At 41.6% G+C, this 21,160-nt stretch overlaps 1 protein-coding gene across 1 annotated transcript in view; it reads left to right on the top strand.

The window, feature by feature from the left end:
- The first annotated feature begins 6,575 nt into the window (after positions 1-6,575).
- Positions 6,576-21,160, top strand: part of P3H2 (prolyl 3-hydroxylase 2) — a 177,622-nt gene continuing 163,037 nt past the window's right edge. The window contains exon 1 of the mRNA XM_061413072.1: positions 6,576-7,142. Within this exon, the coding sequence (XP_061269056.1) occupies positions 6,669-7,142 (474 nt within the window). The 5' untranslated portion in view covers positions 6,576-6,668. The remainder of the gene's footprint in view (positions 7,143-21,160) is intronic.

The following is a 21,160-nucleotide window of genomic DNA, read 5'->3' on the forward strand; positions in this document are numbered from 1 at the left end:
AAGCTGGGAATAGGAGGATTGTTTTAAAAAGCAGTCTCACAGCAAGCAGGGATCCATTTCAGAGGAAGTAGGGTGATAATTATTCTATTTAAATAAGTAAAGTGTTGGAAGGGATTCCCTATTCTCTTTGTCTTGAGAAAATCTCTAGAAGAATGTTTCAGAAGTTGCCCAGCTTGGCCTGAGCATAGGCAGGTAAGTGATTTGAGGGCTTTAAGTGGCAGAAGGAATAGAAAGGCCATTTACATGTGTTCTCAATCATGTCTGACACTTTGCAACCCCATGGACTGTAGCCCTGCAAGCTCTTATGTCCATGAGATTTTTCATGTAAGAATGGGTCTTGGGTTGGGTTGGAGTGGGTTGCCATTTCCTCCTTCAGGAGATCTTCCAGACTCAGGGATCAAACCTGCATCTCCTGTATCTCCTGCATTGGCAAGTGGATTCTTTACCACAGAGCCACCCGGAAAGTACAGAAAGGCCATTTACTCATATTAAAACTCATGTTCTCCAAACTGCTTTTCAGTAACAAAGGTAATATTGGGGAATTTAAGTTTCCATTTCTGAATCTACTCAAATGGTTTAGAAATTGTAGTTGGAAAAAAAAAAGAGAAGTTATTAGTTATCAACCCAGATATCTTGTAACAGAAGAAGACAAGGATATTAGTTTCTAAACCAGATTTCAAGGGCAGAGTAGACCAGTAGAAGAACTGTGAAACTGTCTTTGCCAGGGGAGAAAACCTCCTCTAATTATTGCAGCAGAGCTGAGCCTGAAATATGGGATCTCACATGGAGAATTCAAGAATGGAGAAGGGAAAGGGATCTCAAAGATGGCATGAGAGTGATTTCAGAATAGGTCTTCCCTGCTAGCTCAGACAGTAAAGAATCTGCCTGCAATGCAGGAGACCTGGGTTTAGTCCCTGGGTCAGGAAGATCCCTGAAACAGGGAATGGCTACTCACTCCAGTATTATTGCCTAGAGAATTCCATGGGCAGGTGAGCCTGGTGGGCTACAGTCCACAGGGTCATAAAGTATCAGACATGACTAAGCAACAAACACACACATACAATCTCAGAATGATAGACCACTCATATGCAGAGTCATCTCTCCCAGAATTTCCTATTGGTAAGTTTTTCTTTGCATCTATGCACAGTTATCTGACATCTCTAATCTAAGAATAGATTAAACCTGTTTATTCTCATCATTATGACTGTGTTGACTTCAGTAATATTCAGCTTCTGTCCAATACATATGGTTTTACACACATATACACACCTTGTCCACACTTATTCTTCAGAAAAATTTTATGAGTCTGTGAGTCTAGCTGAGTGAGGAACATAAAACAAAGTTGGTAACTTAATAAAAAATGTGGTATATATAAATTTAACCAAAGCAGAATTTTGAGAGGAGCTATGAAAATATTTTAGGTAGGCCTAGAAAGAGGTAGTGTAGTGTGGTGGGAGAAACACTAAATAAGCTTTGGTCCTTGCCCTGTAACTTGCAAACTAACCTTTGGTAAGTCATGCTTCTTTTATAAGCCTCAACTTTCTCATTGGTGAAACTACAATATGAATTAATGCCTTACTCAAAGAGACCCTGGCAAGTTAAGTGACTAAATGTTTGTGAAAAGAACTGGCATGATGCCCAGCCCACTGGATTAGGGAAGGCCCACCAATTCTCAATTTCAATCTATATTGTGTTTTTAGCTCAAGATTTATGGGGAATAATTATTATTATTTATTTCACTATTTTTTCTTGTTCAACTAAAATGTGAGTCTCCTGAGAAATGAAGTTGGAATGCCTCCATGACAAGAGTGTGGAAACAGGCTATTCGCAAGTGCTATATTTGATTTGGAATTTTAGATCTCAATCAGGAATTAAGGTAAGCACAGGGACAGAGCTATTAAGGAAATTGGAAAGAACAGACAATCCTGGAATGTGGCTGCTCCTGTTTGATTTTAAATGTAAGTTAAATATTAATTTTTCAAAAAAAAATCCCTCTTCCTGCAGGGAAGCCTTATTTTCTCTTTCTCACTTATGTTGACAGATTATTGGTGGCTTGCCTTTCACACTAATTTATTTGGAGGAAAAAAAATTTCAGATGATGCTATTTGAATAAGAGGGGAAAAAAAATCTTCCAAACAGTTCCCTTGTGGCCAGAATCAACAGCAGCTGAACAGGCCCAGGTTGTTGCATAGTGAGAATTATCCCTTTCATTTCAAGAGAATCAAAGATGTTTGGGGTAAGCAAGATCTCTGGTTACACATGATCAAAATAACCAAGTATTAGATTTGCTTTTGTGTCTATTGAGTCTACTGCTAAAGTCTGAGCATACTTTTTATTGCTCCACAAAGATTTTGTGTCTATTGAGTCTACTGCTCAATTGCTATTGTCTATTGTCTAGTGTCTATTGCTCCATAAAGATTTTGTGTCTATTGAGTCAAGTGTCTATTGAGTCTACTGCTAAAGTCTGAGCATACTTTTTATTGCTCCATAAAGATTTTGTAGGAAAGTGAAAAATTAGCTTTGGAAAAAAGAAAGTACCTGATTTGGGGAAAATAAGAAGCATTTGAAGACCTTCCCTTTGCTGAATTCTTCCTGCTGGAGATTCCCAAATGCAAGGGGTGCGATGATGCCGTTGACTTATAAACAGAAGTCAAAAGGAAATTCAATCTTCTGTCAAGACTTATTCCAAAGATAATAAAAAAAGACAATGATTGAATCCCTCTTAGAACTTTTGGATGGATTCTCTTGTGCTTTGATTGTTCTCTGAGTTTGTAAGGAATGGGGAACAAAAGCAAACTTGCAGGCTCTCAGTTCATACCCACCTTAGCAGCAGTTTCAACATCTATATTTCCAATGGCTCCTTTTCTCAAGTCATTTGTTTTCTTTCTCTTAAAACAAAGCTACTATCAAACAGTGCTCCATGATATTCTGCATACTAGTTTTATGCTTTGGTATATCAAATTAAGCACGCTAGTCTGACACTGCCTATCTATGTGACCTGTGGGCCTAAGTTTCCTCATTTGTAAAGTAAGGGAATTGAATAATACTTGCAGTGCTCAAACCGTGTTCTATCCAAGGGTTTCTCAACTTGTACACTATGAATACTTTACACTGGATAATTCTTTCTTGTGGGAGGCTATCTTGTTCAGCAAAGCATAGTTAACATCACCCCTGGCCTCTACCCATTAGATGCCTGTAGTACAACTGTACTCTCCCCTGGTTGTGAAAACCAACAGTATCTCTAGACATTGTCAAATGGGGTGAAAAAGTCATTAATTAAAGGAGTGGTTCTCAAACTTTGGTGGGTATCAGAACCTCTGGGAAATTTGGTAAAAATATAATGGCCCAGACTTGATTATATTACAAAGATAGGGCCTCTGTATTTTGTTTTTTAATTAGCTTTTACACATACAGCAAAGTTTGAGTACCACTGTTCATGAGGAATTGTATTGATGAAGTGATTCTCAAAGTATGATTCGTGCACCAAAAGTCTCAGCATCACCAAGCAACTTGTTAGAAATGCACATTCAAGATTTGATGAAACAGGAGCTCTGAGATGGTACCCAGTTGTCTAAGAAGTTGCCTAGGTAAAGAAGAAGTGCATTCTTGGCATACTCAGAAAGACATTAAGGAATGTTAGAGACCCAGGGAGGACTTTTTTTTCTCAGCACAAAGTTGATACCATTAGGCAAAGCATTGGCTGGAATCAAATTCTTCACCTTGAATGAATTTTATTACCATATGTTTACGCACTTCTGTTCTGACTGAGTCTTAAAAGTTAGATCAGATTTCCTTCATGGAGAGGGGAGATCTGAGTGATGGCTCATCTTAGATTCATGAATCCTCTATGGCACCTGGTGCCCTGATCCACAGACTTACACTTTGGGTTATGACTTTGACTCCAGACCAGTGGTCTGGTTTCATATTAGAATCACTGAGAGAACTTTTAAAATATCTTAATGATCAGGCCATACCCCAGGCCAATTAAATCAGAAGCTCTCAGAATCAGACTCAGATATTGGTATTTTTGCCTTCTCAGATGATTCCATGTATAGGAAAAATTGAGATGTCTAACACTTTCTATAAAATCGGATAGGGTTTGTACCAAGGAAGATAAGATAATAGTTTTACTGACTTAAAACTCCCTCTGTTTGCCACACAACTAGCCAATAAATCAGAGATCAGGTGTTGAGGCATGGAATAATGACTTTATTCAGAAAGTTAGTAGACTGAGAAGATGGCAGACTAATGTCTGAAAATAACCATCTTATTGTGGTCTAGATGCTAGGTTCTTTTGTAGAACAGAGGTGGGGTAGGGGAGGTGAGGAAGAAAAGCAAAAAGGCCATTAATGTTGCAAATATTTCCTGGAATGGCCAGCCTCAGGGAGAGTATGTTTTAATTTCTTCCTTCCTGTAGCCATCCACAGGTGGACAGGGTCTTGAACAAAGGCATTCTGATTTACCGTTTAAGCAGGGGGCAGGGTTCTCCAAGGCAAGCCATTATGTATGGACAGTATCATTTTAGTGGACAAAAACAATAGGGAAAGAAAGGTTAAAGTAAAAGAAACACATACAACATGGAGTCAGATTTTGTTTTTCCTTATAACAATAAAACATGAAGAAGGTTTGATAGCACACGTCACTTTGGGGATCAATAGAAAGTTTAGTAAGGCTACAACCAATAAGCTTTCAATCTTTGCAGGCTCTGTGTTTCTATAGCGCTTTGAATCTAGTCTAACATGTGCCATCTAGTCTAGCATTCTACCTTATATTATAACCCTTCCCCCAAAATACCTACTTTGAGAGTATTTATACAAAGATGTAAATTTAAATGGCATGTATTAAATGATGTGTACATGTTACAGAATGTAGAGATAATCTATAGTAAAGCATCCTGGTGCTTTGCCTTCAGTCCCATAGCAGGATTTCCTAGCCATTGTGCTTCAAAACCTTCCACAAGTTGGTTAATAACTCTGGACTCCAAAGATTTTATCTGAAAAGAGAGACAATCCTTAGAGCAAACGTCTGGGCGTATGACCCAAGTTCAAATTCTGGAATACTGAACATCCGAAGTATTCAGTACATACTCAGCTCCAAAGTGGAGATTCTCCATCAGTGGAATAAGCCTCACACCAGTGACGTTTGGGGGAGGAAAGTAGTAAGAGCAAGATTCTTTGGGGTCCCTTGGAATTACAGAGCCAAGACTGTTTATGGCCAAAGTGGTCAAACCCAACAAAATGAGTGAAGGAATTAGCATGAAACTCTGGCAGCCTTCAGGGCATGGTGGTGATCCCACATAAAAGCCTTCTTTGGGGACTTCATAACAACTATGTGATAAGTGTTCTTTCCTGTTGCCCTTCTCTCTCATTCACCATCCCAGTGCCCAGGGAGACTCCAGTGAAACTGCTACAAGTACTAGGATACCACAGGAATGCTTCCAGGAGGCAGACTGGAGTCAAGGGTCCAGTGCATAAGCTCTCAGGAATCCTTGTAAGAGTGTGAAGCCAAAGAACAGGAATGAAGGGAACACCTTGGCTCAGGAGGTATTTTTAAGGGAAGAGAAACAGAGGAACAGGAAAGCCTCCAGCTAGTCCTTTGGAGTTTGGCAGCCATTCTGACAGCTCTCCCATTCCTAGGCTGATGCTCACCGCTTAAGTCCTAGGGGTACTGGATTTATTAAATTGCCTCTTTGTTCAGCTCTTGCAAAAATAATTTATATCTTAAAACCATTGGACATATTGGGATATTTGTCTGTCCTAGAAGAAGAGGAAACTAGACTCGAGTGCACAAGTTTACAGGGTTGGTAACCTGACGGAGGCAGGATGTAAGTATAACCATTCCAACAATTCTCTGGGTCCTGTAATGCCCTCCTCTACACAGAGAAGTGGGCTGTTCATTGTCCTTTTGTCCCTATTCCCGGCCCTAATGCATGGACGCACATCCATACAAAGTGGGTTGAGAAGCAAGGGTGGGACCTTCCCTAAGAGAATAAGCAGTAAGCTTTGATTCCAAAGGCCCAGGGTTGACTCCTTCCTTTGCCTTTCACAGTTCTGTGAACGTGGACTAAGCACTTTCCTCCTCAAGCCTCCCAAAGGGGCCAAGTGGCCCTCCAGGGCTTTCCTACAGTCTGAGCTGGAGCTTCAGTACTTCACACGAAGGTGGAGGACAAACAGCGAAATCACAAATTACAAACAATGAGAGCTCTAAGGTCACTAATCTGGTTTTTCTTCCTCTCTAAGAAAAGGGAGTCATCATGTCCATTCTGCAACCTCGAAGGTAACCCATACATCAGGCTCGCCTCCCCGGCCCCTCCTTGGCTGGCCCCCAGTGGCGTTGGCTCTCTGGCTGACACCAGGGTGTCTGCCTCTGGCCTCCAGGAGGCTGCGGCCCGAGCCTGCTGGGCGCGCGCTGAGCGCCGGCGAGCGGCTTGCGGAGGCTCGGGCAGCAGGAGGAGCGTGTGAGCTGTGGGCGTCCCTTTAAGAGCGGCCGTCCGAGCCGGCCTCCGCCTCTCAGTCCGCCGAGCACCGCCGGTCACCTGAGGCTCGCAGGGCAGCCGGCTGGCGGCGGGGCCGGCCATCGCGCTAGAGGAGCCGGGAGACGCGACCCGGACGCCAGGTGCCAGGAGCCGATTGCGAGCGTGGCCGGCTGGCGCCCGTCCGCCACGGAGGATGCGGGAGCGCATCTGGGCGCCGCTGCCGCTGCTGCTACCCTGGCTACTGCTGCCGCCGCCGCTGTGGTGCGGCCCCCCGGACAGCCGGCACCCAGAGCGGGAACCCGAGCCCGGGCCTTTGCAGCCCTTCGACCTGCTCTACGCCAGCGGCGTGGCCGCCTACTACAGCGGGGACTACGAGCTGGCTGTGCGCGACCTGGAAGCAGCTCTGCGCAGCCACCGGCGCCTGCGGGAGATCCGCGCGCGCTGCGCCCGCCACTGCGCCGCCCGCCGCCCGCTCGCGCCCCCCGGCGCTGGCCCGGGAGCCGAGCTGCCCTTCTTCCGCGCGCTGCTCGAGCGGGCGCGCTGCTACCGCAGCTGCCAGAGCCAGCGCCTAGGGGGCCCCGCGTCCCGCCACCGCGCCAGCGAGGATGTGCGCAGCGACTTCCAGCGCAGAGTGCCCTACAACTACCTGCAGCGGGCCTACATCAAGGTACCCAGAGCGCACACCTCACGCCCTCCCGCGCCTCAGAGATGTCTCGAGCCCTCCCGCGGCTCCAGTCTTCCTGGCCGTCGCGCGGCTCCTTAGCGGGTCAGACTGGGTCTCCTTGAACGGTTCTGTCTGTATGTGAATCTAGATATCTGGTGGCCCGAGCTGAGCTCTGTAACCAAGACTAGATGAATCTGGGCAAGCCATTAGCTCTTAAGGCATCCTCTTCTCTCAAAAAGAGGACTGCACTGATAAAATGTACCCATTCAGCACTAATGTCTGAACGATGGCAGAACCGGATCTAGTGTAAGATCTCCTCTCGCTTCGTTTCTTGGTCTAGCTTCAGCTCGTTCCATCTCAGCTCCCTCATCCCTCATACAGGCTAGTGTGCACCTTTTCTTTGACATTTAACACGGAGTGTTCCCAGAACAGCTGAGTTAAAGGTAGACTTGCTCTGAATCCCATTCCTTTTTCTCCCTGCACCTACACAAAAAGGGAAGATCAAAGGTTAAAGAGGAGTTATGCGTGTAAGGGGTGGCTCTGTGCGAGGTAGTCTCACTTAAAATACCCAAAGTGCTGACTCTTTGTCATTTGATAGACCACTTCTATTTCTGGAAGTTAGCATTGCACTGAGTTGTTCACCATCAGATGCCCCTTCCTTCTGGTTTTATTTATGTGTATTCAACTTGCCTGAAGTTAGTGACGGGAGGTAAACAGTGTACTGACATTTTCCCCACAGTCACGATTTTGAAGATCCATGTGGATGCTTCAGCAGAGACAATTTAGCCTGTGTTTCTCCCACTCTCTCTTACCTATGTTTCTCTGAACTTATACTTTCTCCCCCTTTTTGTCTTTCTTTGTCCCTTTGTCAACGTCTCTTCTCCAGCTGTTGAAGTGGCAGCTTTGGGGGTTGGTTGGTCATGCCAGCCACTGGACTGGGCTGCATTTCTGGGATGGTGACAGTACACACAAGGTGCAGATATGATGTCTTTTGCAGCTCATCCCACAAGGTCTTTGCAGATTTGCAGTTGTTGGTGGAGATCAGGAAATTATAACTGTAACTCACTCGTAACTCACAGTGCCCTGGCTAAAGTGTTGGATTTAGTATTTTGGGCAAGCAATAAGGAGAAAGCCGGAATTCTTTTCAGCATATGTCTTCCACTGGCTTGTGCATCCTTAAGGATTTGCTGAGACATGTATTAATTATAAATCTGCTTTCTCTTAAATGATTATCACAGTTTTGGGTAGTCTTAGAGAAATCAGTCAGTAGTAGGCAGATAGGGGCCTGTGAGTACCCAACAGCTGAAGGTACACTCGGCTGGTTCCCAGAGCAGAATGTGGGTGGTCCAGATTGGTCCCTGTAACTGTCTTCCCAGGAGTCTCAGATGTGAGGTTGGCAGTCCCTCTGATTGTTCTGTCACACATCTTGGGTACATTTTCCTTTTTCAGGTCTGGGAAAGGAATGTGTATTTATTTTCACTCCTATAAAAATAAATAACCGTGAGGTAATTCTCAGAATGTGAGTGTCTTTGGTTCTGTAATTACCCTTGCTTCACTGCTAATGTTAACATTTATCATGCTCCTGCTTCCATCTCCTGTTGAAAGTCAAAGAAGATGAAGCCATAGGTTTAACATGCCTCAGTTTTTTGCAGTACATTGATTACAGGAGTTAGTTGCTCATGGGTAGTTCTGTGGGTAAACTACCTGGTGTGGTTTGATGAACCAGTGAAGTTGAAGTCCCTTAAAAAATATGTGAGTTCATGTGCTAATTTCTGTTTTACCACCAATGTTTCTGAGAGCAGAACACATCTTGCATCTTCCTGTTCATTTCTACTCCAATAGGCACAGTTTCTTGGGTCTACAGAATCGATGATCTCTTAAGGAGGTCTTCTGACCCCTTTGGAAATTCACTTTTGGTGAATTGGAGTCATCAAGACTATGAACATCAAATAAGGTGTTCCCTCCACACAAGAAATCCACACTTTTAGCCTTTGCTTGGCTTCTTGGAAATTTGACTCATAAACACATACACACACAATCTTCTGAGCACAAACCAAAATTCTGAAAATAACAGAGTACTGTTGGGCTCTGACAGGTTTGAATTCTAAAGTGTTCATTCCCTGATGGCAGATGGGTTCCCTGAATATGCCTGCATATGATCACAGTATCTTGTGTTGCTGACTTACTTTGGACATCAGTGATGCGCTCTGTACTTGAAAAGGATAATCCTGGGCCAGATGGAATTCAGTGAGGACTTTGTAACTAAGATTTGAGATCGTGAATCCTGTGATACAGTTAGAGCTAGTAGACTTTCTAGAGATAAGGAAATGTATTTGTTCTCAGCTAGGGGTTTGCAAACTCTGGGAGCTCTCCAGAAATGCTGTTGCTCCCCCAAATTCCAGTTAGTGAGCAACTAATGGAAGCGGATTCTCTATGCTAGAGTATTGGAAGGGAGAGATTGAGAATTGTGAAATCTAAGGCCTGTTGATATCAATTTCTCTCATCATAATGAGGAAAGGAGAATCCAGATAGGAAAAGGGGCTTACCCAGTGTCACGTGTGATTTGCCTTGATGAATTGAGTATAGGACTGGGAGTCAGAGGTCTGGGCTCTGCCAACAACTGATCATGCCTGTGCACACCCACTGCCCCCTGGGATAACCTCGGATCCCACAGAATGCTGAGTCCCCGGGCTATCCATTTGCCAGATTTGGACAGCTCCAGGAATGAGTCAGTCCTTGTGCTGTGGGGTAACAGACTTTCGTTGTATTTATCTTCAGGGCTGTTCTATAGAATCTTCCTTAAGTCTTGGCATGCTGGTAATTCCTCTGAGGTGAGGTGGTAGTTCTACTTAGATACCAAGCACGCTTTTTTGTTTAAAGGCAGGGCAAGACTCTTTAGACTTTCAAATTCTATTATTTCAGATTGTATCATGTAACTCATAAATCACAGCCTAAAATCTAAGATAAAGCTTTGATCAGAATAGTCTCTGCTTGGAATCCTCCACAGGTTTCCCTTTGCTACTGTATAGAGCCCACAGTGTTTACTGCAGCCTATCTGACCTTTAATTTTACCGGCTCAGTTTCTCCCTCACTCTGCCATCCTTCAGCCAGAGGGAGCAATGGATGCTTAATCTTTTGTGTCTGACACTTTTGCACATCTGGGTTTGTTTATTCTTTTTTGAGAGGCGTAGAGGCTCTGGAATGGGATCAATCTGAGACTGAACTTTAGCTCTTCAATCTCCAGCTCTGTGACTGAAAAATTCACACAAACTTTCTAAGCTTTAGTTTCCCCATCTTGTAGATAATAGAAATAATAGAACCTAACTGGTTGGTTTAGGTTTAAGAGAGGATTTACATAAGGCACCCAGAACAGGGCCTATGTCTATTTCCAGAAACACTGGAAATGTGTCTCTTATTATTAGTTATAATAATAGTATGTTTAATTATAATAGTAGCAGACTTAGTTGTAGTGGTGGTAGATTAGTTATAATAAGAGTAGTAGATTTTCCCACCTCCTTCTCTGTGTGTTCAAATGGTAACTATATAAGCATGAGCATATGTGCTAAGTTGCTTCTGCTGCTGCTGCTACTGCTGCTAAGTCACTTCAGTCGTGTCTGACTCTGCGTGACCCCATAGACAGCAGCCCACCAGGCTCCCCCATCCCTGGGATTCTCCAGGCAAGAACACTGGAGTGGGTTGCCATTTCCTTCTCCAGTGCATGCAAGTGAAAAGTGAAAGTGAAGTCGCTCAGTCCTGTCCAACTCTTAGTGACCCCGTAGACTGCAGCCCACCAGGCTCCTCCATCCATGGGATTTTCCAGGCAAGAGTACTGGAGTGGGGTGCCATTGCCTTCTCTGTAAGTTGCTTCAGTTGTGTCCAACTCTTTGTGACTCTATGGACTATAGTCCTGAAGGCTCCTCTGTCCATGGGATTCTCCAAGCAAGAATACTAGAGTGGGTTGCCATGCCCTTCTCCAGGGGATCTTCCTGACCCAGGAATCGAATCTGCATCTCTTAGATCTCCTGAATTGGCAGGTGGGTTCTTTACCACTAGTAACATGTGGGAAGCACAAATGTACCTATTTCTGTGACATCCTCTTTTCTTCAATCGGCAGCCGCCAACAGTCCATTATTTCTCCCTCCTCTGAATATCTGCAGTAAAGAATATGATCCTCTCATATCATGTTTCATTTTTAACATTATTTTGGAGAAATTCATGTATTTGTTATCACTTATGTGAGCTCCTGGAGATCACAGAATGGTCATAGTCACTTTTGTACCTCCTAACGAAGGAGTTTCCAGATCTGGAAGATCAGTAGATAGATAATTATTATGAATCACCTGGGCATTAAAAATATAATTTAAAATTGGAGATTTAGGTTCATTAGGTCTGAGTTACGGAGAAGGCAATGGCATCCCACTCCAGTACTCTTGCCTGGAAAATCCCATGGACAGAGGAGCCTGGTGGGCTGCAGTCCTTGGAGTTGCTAGAGTCGGACGTGACTGAGTGACTTCCCTTTCACTTTTCACTTTCATGCATTGGAGAAGGAAATGGCAACCCACTCCAATGTTCTTGCCTGGAGAACTCCAGGGACGGGGGAGCCAGGTGTCTCACAGAGTCAGACACGACTGAAGCAACTTAGCAGGAGCAGCAGCAGCAGCAGCAGGTCTGAGTTCAGTCTTAGCATCTATATCCCCACTACCCCAACCAAATACCTAAAACAGGGGGTGGTAGCAGTAAATGCTCAGCTTATGTTTTTGAATGAATGATAGCTTGGTTGCTTGTGTACAAAATATTGTTGAGAAAGATTGTTGCATGGTGATAGGAAGTCTTCTCGTATTAGTTATCAGATTTCGTGGCTGGTCAGTTGGGGAAGAAAGTTACAGAACTGTAGACTGCTTGACTTTTCACTCTTTTCCATTTGCAAGTTCTGGCTAATGTTGCAAACTTCCTTTCCCTCCCTCTCCATCTTTTCTCTAATTTAATCCTTATTTTCTAAAACTATGCTTCGGAAAATTCTTGACACGCTGTGCCTGCTTTATGTACATTTGTGGAATTTAAATAAACGTAAGAGAGATCCTTTTCTTTTTGCCTTATCTGTGTACTTTACAATCAGGAATACTTTGACAGTATCTGTTTTTCTTTCAGTGTTCCCAGCCATTTAGTAAAAGGGGAAAAAAAAAAAAGATATCCAGTGCTGTTTATTTTTATTTTTTTATTTTTACTTAAAACAAGCTTGTCCTTCCATGTTTTGTTTCTAAACTGGAACTGTGTGCCATTTGACATTTGTTTTTCTTCTTAAGATTAGAGGCGGGGGTGGGGGGGAAATGCAATTAAGTTAGGCAATTCTATCTCCCTCCTACAGTCATCTCCCCCAAATTCCTTTTTCTTGACCATAATTTATTTTATTAGTGTTTTCTAAAAAAGAAAAAAAAAGCAAGCTCAAAGATTTTCCTCACTCTTTTTCTGCTTTATCCATTTCTTTCTCCTTCTAGATGAATGCCTTAAGAAAAATGAGTTTGAAACCTAGATCACATGATATGTGCTGGATATATATTATTTTAGTTCAGAATAAAAGCTTTTCCCAAGTCTCATATTAAAATCTCTTTTTAACCCATCTGTAGACTACATACATTTTGTCCACAAATTATTTCAAATAGGGAGTTGAATTTATGTCTTCTGGAAATAGTTGTTTTGAAATTTCCTAGTGGTTATTTCCTCAAGGGATGTGGCTTTTTTTCTTTCTTCTTATTACAGTTTTTTTTTTTTCCAGGCTTGATTTATCAAAATCCACTAGTCATCATCTTTCTGTCCCACTAGTTAGGAAAGAAACCTGGGAACTTTTTGGTTTAGCCAGCTCTTAGGTCCTCCTTAGCTAAGGAGATGTTTCCTGCTCCGAGGCTGACTTTATGAAGGCCCAGTCAGCTCTTTATCAATCACTCATTGTGACTGGCAAATGGTAGCTTAAAATTCAGTTAAATGAAGAGAGCAATTGCTAACAGGTTTTCTCCTATTTTAGTCTGGTAAAAACTTTTCCCAAATCTCAAACCTATAAAGGGATTTCTTTATAGGTTTGAATAAAAGGAAGTAATAAACAACTTGTCTCTCTTCACAGATTCCATCTCTGAGACTCAAATGTATTCTGTCATGAATATCATTTGCTCAGTGATAAACTCCAAAGGGATAGGTGTGTGAAATTCTTTTGGGAATGTTTGATGAAATGTCAGCTTGCTTTGTGAATGGAATTTAAAAATTTTTGAAAGGTGGATGGATTCATCTAAAATGAAAATTCTTTTGATTTGGTGTAATAATGATTCTTTTGTACTACTAAGGACTTGAGTAAAGATCTTAGAGAACTAGAAGGGACTCCAAGGGAATATCTTGTTCAACTCTCTATCTCTTCAAGTTAAATAGTTGGTTTGGGACAGTGAAGTAAGGGTGAGAGAGGGAAAAATACATATTTTGCCTAAGAAATGTGGTCTTGTAAGAATGAGGAGTGATAATTATTAAAAGCATTAAAATACTACAGCCGGAAGGACCCTCAGAAATCATAAAGTCTGTCGTTGTTACTTGGTAGCTGATGGCCTCAAAGGTTCCGTAATGAATCTAGGAGGATCAGCAAGTGGAGCTGGCTCAGATGTCCACTGCTGTTCTGGGCTTCCCAGGTGACGCTAGTGGTAAAGAACCTGCCTGCCAATGCAGGAGATGTAAGAGACGCTGGTTTGATTCCTGGGTCAGGAAGATCCTCTGGAGAAGGAAATGACAACCCATTCCATGGACAGAGGAGAATGGTGGGCAAAGAATTGGACAAGACTGAAATGACTTAGGATGCATGCACAGTGCTCGGAAGGGGCATGGTTACCTCCAGAGGGGCAGTCTGGTAAGTGAGTGGTGCCACTGAGACCTGCAGTGGACCTGGTGCCTCCAGAGATGGAGCAGACACAAGGCCCAGCTTCCTGGACTGCCCCGCCCACCCTGCATTTTCATTTACATAAGAGGTAGGCCACTTAGCCAAGAGTCACAGTCGTCTGGTGGAAAATTTTGCATTTCTCATTAGGAAAAAGATAATTTCTCCTGTCTTTTTTTCCATTCAGCTTTTCTCCTAGAATTCTTTTTCTGTTCTTTTATTCATCCCTCCTTTCCTGCTGACTTCCTAGCTATGTAATTTCCATGAGGGCTGGCCTTCATTTGCCAAGTGTCCTAAACACATTTAAAAAAAAAGAGCTGGAGTCAGCCTTCTGTGTGATATGTTTCAGTGCTGTGTGTATGATTTGGGGGGTTTAGTACTGAGGAGAGCTGCCGGCTATGATCAGAAGCCGATTTCACTTAACTACACCCCTCTCTGCTTTACTTTCTTTCTACATCTCTCTCTTTCCCATTCCTTGTCCTGTTGATCTCCATAGTGAAATTACATCTGCCAAGGAGCAGGTTGAGGAAATCAATCAAGGGAAGAGAGAAGCAAGTAGCAGTCCAGGTAATGTCAGGGTTCTGGTTCTAATAAAATGAAGCCCAGAGAGCCTCTTATTTAATTTGATACATAGACATAGGCATCTACTTCTATGAAATTCTTTTTATGTCCTTTTCACCCATACGATCTGTGCAAGAGTTGGGTATATGTTGGGAAAGATATTCATTTCCCTCTCCTCTTGGGTCCGCATCTTTCTGCAACTGCTTCCTGCCACATTCATAGAACATATGTGCTCCCACTCTTTCATTTTAGAGAAGAGAAAATAAACTCTGGAAAAGAATCAAGTTGTCCACAGGTATCCAGAAATTTAATGGAAGAACCAGGATTAGAATCTAAGAACCCTGATTCCTACCTCTGTGACATTGCTGATGACCACTATTTATGAGACACACACTGAATACCTGAACTTGCCAAGGTTAATATCATATGCATAGCATGCCACTTACATTATTTCCCAAATGAGATATACCTTGAAAATAAAAGCTACCTATGAATGTTATTCCTTGCACTACTGTTCTGCCCACTTCTGGGAAAAGCTCAGAAACAGGATCCTGGATTAATACTGTTCTCCAATAAACCTAATGAAAATGAATGAGCAAAGAATCTTCTTTGGAAGGGAAATTAAGATATAAGAGCCAGAAAGAGGGAGATCCAAGATGTCAGATTTTCCAGAAGTTCAGGGCTATCAAAATGATTCTGCTGGAATTCATTATCTACAAATAATAGATTCAGCTTTTCTGCAAGCAATGAGACACTGCTGAAGATTACAGTGTAATTATATTGGAACTCTGGAAAAGGAATGGAGAAAAGCAAAAGACATGATAAAATAAATAAATCTGAAACAAAACAGAGGAGCTGTTAACAAACCCTGAATCACAGTAAAGCTAATTGAGCCAGTTTTGATTTATTCTTTCTGCTTGAATGCTAAATTTCTAGTTTTCACTTTGCCAAGATCAATAGGCTTGCATGAAGAAATCAACACATAATTAGGACACCAGACACAGTGGATTACCTTAAAGCCAGATTTGGCTGGTTTCAAAAATGATCTCAAATTATAGTATCAAAAACTAATCCAGAAAGCCATAAAAATTATTTCCCCACTGAAGTAAAAATTATTTCTTAGTAATATTTTTCAGGCTGAATCCAGGATCAACAATCACCATTTGATTGTAGCCCAAGGCATTTAGAAATGCTACTAGGGAAGGAGATTTTCACAGTCATTGTTTCTATAGGATGACCAAGGTCTCAGTCACACAATGAAGTCTGCAGGTTTTTGGATCAGTAGGTATTTAAGTTTGAGTTCCTCAGCCTTGGCTTACTGATATTTGGGATGATTGATTTTTGTCGTGATAGGTTGTCCTTTGCATTTTAGGATGGCATCATCCCTGACTTTTACCTACCAGACAGCAGTCGCAACACACTTCATATTGCTTCTAAGCTGTGACAACCAAAAATGTCTCTGTACATTGCAACATGTCTCTCAGAGTCAAAATCACCCTATTTTGAGAATCACTGACTTAAACCTGAAGCCATATTTAGAATATCTGGACGTTAAGATTAGACAAGTACAAATCAAGTGTTTGACAACATATGCTAGATGGCACTGGGCCCACTGATGAATCATATTTATGAAAAAGTTTGGCTTTAGCTTGATACCTTTTATGAGGGGAATTCCAATCGAAATAGAATCTCTTTCTCCAAGATGCAAATCACTTGGCTTATATTCCTTAGCTGGTCTTCCCTCATGGCTAGGCTAGTTCAAGTTGCAGGAAAGACCAGAGTGACTAACTTCTCTCTACTTATTATTGAAATATGACAGCATAGGTTACTTTAGCAATACAAGCTAACACCTTTCAATCGTGAACTCCAAACTCCAGAATTAATGTATTTTTTATTCAACTTGGAAAGTACCCGAACTCAGTCACTTAAAAGTAATCCACTGCAACTCTTAGTTTTCTTGGGGTTAGTTTTTTATCACATATTCTCTTTGAAAACAGCTTGACTCAAACCCAGAATGCCACCTTATAGGATACTGGAAAGTGGGAGAAATGAGAGGGGATCAGAAGAAAAAGGAATGATTGTGAGATTGAGAGAGAGAGAGAAGCTCAGAGGGCATCTCAGTCCTTTTGAGCTGGTATAACAGAAGACCATATGCTGGTGATTTATAAACAAGTTATTAATTATCTATTAATTCTTAGAGTTCTGGAAACTGGGAGTACATGGTACCTGCATGTACTAGATAATACATTATCTATTAATTCTTAGAGTTCTGGAAACTGGGAGTACATGGTACCTGCATGTACTAGATAATACATTATCTATTAATTCTTAGAGTTCTGGAAACTGGGAAACATGGTACCTGCAGTTTCAGTGTCTGGTGAGAGTCATACTCTGCTATAACCTCTCACTTTGCAGGGTAATTTCTGGACCTCTTTTATGAAGGCATGAATTCATTTCTTCATGACCTAATCAGCTCCAAATGCCCACCTTGTAATACCTTGGGAACTAGGTTTCAACATAGGAATGTTGGGGAACACAAATATTCATACCATAGAGAGGGAAATGCAGAAATAGATGGAGAAAGATGGAGTGATGATAGCAAAAATTAATAAAGGAAGGCAAGAACAGTAAGTTAAAGTCTGAGAGGGCCCCATATGTGAAAGGAGTTTACATGAAACAAACATGCATGTTGCATTCTCTGAAATCCATGTCTCTGTAGTAAAACCAATCATTCAGAAGCAGATCTTGGTCATTCTTCACCCAGAGGCCCCATACTAGGTTGAGACACTTCTGTCATGATAAGGCCCAGGGTAACAGGGCCACTCAGTTTCTGTGTGGAACAGAACAGGGAGGGATGTCTTTGGGGAGATTTTACATGACCTGTACTCAATGTTTACCAAATGTTAAGGGAAAATGCCATTTTTCCATTTCAGATTTCTTTGAAATCCTAGATGGAGCTAAATGTTCTCCTTTTCGTAATAGGATCACTGATTAAATGGCTAAATGGTATATCTAAGATCCCCCAGCTGGTAAGTAAAGAGTCAGAATCTGAATCCAAGTTTTTCTGTGACAAAACTCGAGTTCTCATTCACTTCTCACAACTTTGGTTTTTGACGTGAAACAGGCCTATATTCATTGGACGGACTGATGCTGATGCTGAAACTCCAATACTTTGGCCACTTGATGAGAATAACTGACTCATTTGAAAAGACTCTGATGCTGGGGAAGATTGAAGGCGGGAGGAGAAGGGGATGACAGAGGATGAGATAGTTGGATGGCATCACTGACTCAATGGACACGAGTTTGAGTAAACTCCGGGAGTTAGTGATGGACAGGGAAACCTGGCGTGCTCCAGTCCATGGGGTCGCAAAGAGTCAAACAAGACTGAGTGACTGAACTCAACTGAACTGAGGCTTGTATTGAAAAGAGTCCTCCCTTTTATTATATGACACTGGAAAAGTTCACATGTGTACATATGAGTTCCTTATTTGGAAAATGGGGATACCTACTTCCCTGGCTTCTTGTGAGAAGTTAATTTAAAAAAGAAAAAATATTTTGAGTTCATTTAGGTCAGCATTGACACAGAAGTACAACTGATCCTTGAACAGCCCGGTTTGAACTATGAGGATACTATGGCATTGCATGATCCCCAGTTGTTGATTCTGCAGATTCAGAACCATGGATAAAGAGGACCAACTGTAAATTATATGCAGATTAAAAAAAAATTTATTGGAATGTAGTTGCTTTAAAATGTTGTGTTAGTTTCTACTGTCCAGAAAAGTGAATCAACTATAGGTGTATATATATCCCCTCTATTTTGGATTTCCTTTCCACTTAGGTCACCACAGAACATTGAGTGGAGCTCTGTAAAGTAGGTTTTCATTAGTTTATAAGCAGGTTTAGACCACACAGAGGTTGGAGCCTCTATCCCTCCATATTTTTCAAGGGTCAACTTATTTCCTTGCCTCATAGCTGCTGTGCAGAGAGGAAATTTGTAAGGAAATATGAAAGGCGAAAGAAGACTTAGGCATTATGATAAATTAAAACAATAAGTACAGTGCAGTACTTAGAGTAGGTAGAGAAAACTTGATTACACACAAAACAAAAATTTGACCTGCTCAGTTAGAGCTCCTAACTTCAAGTTCAATGCCCTAGACATTTGAGTGTAAGCTTACTGGCCTCCTTTCAGCATCAGACTAAAACAAAAGTTCTTCTTATTGATATCTTGAGATTGTTTTTTGCTGCTTTGAGAAAAGCCCTTTTGCTCTCTCCCCATTTCCTTCTCCATCCCCCAGATTTTACAATTTCCACAAGATTGTGGTCCCTTCTTTGTATTTGTCAAAAATGGACTCTGTTCAAACACATTCCAAACCTTTGCTGTTTTCTATTAACAAATAAAATCTCTTCCCACAGACCAACACACCCTGGGAATTTTAAACTGCTTTAAGCCTTTTCACCACCCTGATCTAGAGTACTCCTGGGAGATGGCCTAGGTTTGGGAATCAACAAACATCTCTTCATCATAGACACCAGAAATAAGACTGCTTCTTGTATGACAGGCAAATGGGAGAGTAGCTCAGATAAAATAGAGGGAAGTATGAGTTCAGAAATCAGGTGGTTTAGGCTGTGTCCCCAGGGCTGTCACTAATGCCTTTAGGTCTCTATTTGGACAAGGGCAGAATTGGACCAGATGGCTTATAAGAACTCTTCTACCTCTCTCAGCCTGAAAGTGAAAGTTGCTCAGTCGTGTCTGACTCTTTGCAACCGCATGGACCATACAGTCCATGGAATTCTCCAGGCCAGATTGCTGGAGTGGGTAGCCTTTCCCTTCTCCAGGGGATCTTCCCAACCCAGGGATCAAACCACTGTTGAATACTTTTATGGACTGCTGCAGTGAGCCAAACAATCTATCTATGGATAAGAAAAATGATGAGATAGTGTAATGGAATACAAAGTGGTAGAATGGAAGTTTGAAAGATCAAAAGACAGGAGATACTTTCAGTGTGCCTGATGCTAGTCCTCATCTTTGGACAATCATTTTAAAATAAAATTTGAAGAAGGACTTGCTAATATTTAATTTGGTGGAATTTTAAGAAGTAAAGACAAACTAGGGCATGAGCAGGAAGGACTAAAAGATATAAATAAAAGACTCAGAACTGTTTTATGAGAAACAGTTGGAATAGGGATGAGTAGACTAAACAAAAAAAGAGGCTTTGAAAAGATCATTATCTGAGACAACTGTTCTGGATCTTTATGGCACTTAGGAATTGAGCAAATTGAGCAAGTAGGACCAAGTAACAAAAGTTATAAAAAACGGGATCTCAGCTCAAATATATAGGGAGGTTGCATTTAAGGTTCATACATTAAAATGATGTTGAAATAAGATTTTTTTTTCAACACACACCATTTAATTGTATTTCTATTTTTAAAATAGTTTACACATTTATAAATGTTACTTTCATTTATGGTTATTGGAAAATATTGACTATATTCCTTGTACAATACATCCTTGAGCCTATAGGATAGATAAGATTTAGTATATTTTCCAATCCAGAGTTAATAAGACTCTATGATCTTATTAATGAAAATTTGTCTTATATCCACAGATGGTGTATCATTAAAGTTTTTTTTCATTGGAAAAACTGTGCAGCTTTCTATCCTGCTTCTTAATTCTGGCTAATGTACTCTTAGACCTGGGTCACCAGCACACTCCCTGTAAATAACTTAGGATAAAGGGAAAGAGGAAAAAAAACAAAAAACAGTGCCATGGCCTCAAAACACACTTGGAAACACACACATGGAATATTTAGCGGTAACTGCATCCATATGTATGATCTGCATCAGTCGTCTGATTTCTGGCTCAAGTATTGCTGTGATAACATCTGAAAAGGATTTAGTTGCACCTCCATAGGACCAATGACAGTTTTAGGGTAAATGGGCGACAACTGATCAGAGCATCCATGCTTAGAAATTGAAAGTGGGTGCACCTCTGTTAGCAAGTACAATATACTCCGAAAACCCAGTTTCATTCACAGAGCCTTGGAGCTGCTACTCTAATTTGCTTTGTTTGTGTGCTATCCAGAGGCTAAACTGAAAAGCTGGCCATAGTTCACACTGTAGTTCAGTTATCAAACCTTTTGCCAATGTCAATTCTGTTCAGTTTCACATATGAGTTGCTAGGGGGTCTGCCCAGAATATTATGTTTCAGAATATTTAAAGAATATTAAATGTTCCTAAATAATATTTAAGAAATTCCTTTATCTGGCTCCCTCTCCTCTGAAATTACTTTCTTACTTTTTAACTGGGGGACGGGCGGCAGCAGGGCCTGATACTCTTGGGGAGGAGGGGAGTGAAAGTCCAGGTTGCCTACATTAGGAGCTGACCAATGTCAGGGGTCTGCAAGATTTTTCTCCTGGTATTTGGCTGGAGTTCCGAGGGTATCATCACAGATGTTCCTTTTCCATTGTCGTAAATATTCTGTTCCTTTAACTAAAAGGAACATGCTTTGGGGAATACTTTTTGTGTCTGCTCGCATTGGTATGTCCAAGTTACA

Source organism: Bos javanicus, chromosome 1, assembly GCF_032452875.1.
Source record: "Bos javanicus breed banteng chromosome 1, ARS-OSU_banteng_1.0, whole genome shotgun sequence".
NCBI lineage: Eukaryota > Metazoa > Chordata > Mammalia > Artiodactyla > Bovidae > Bos > Bos javanicus.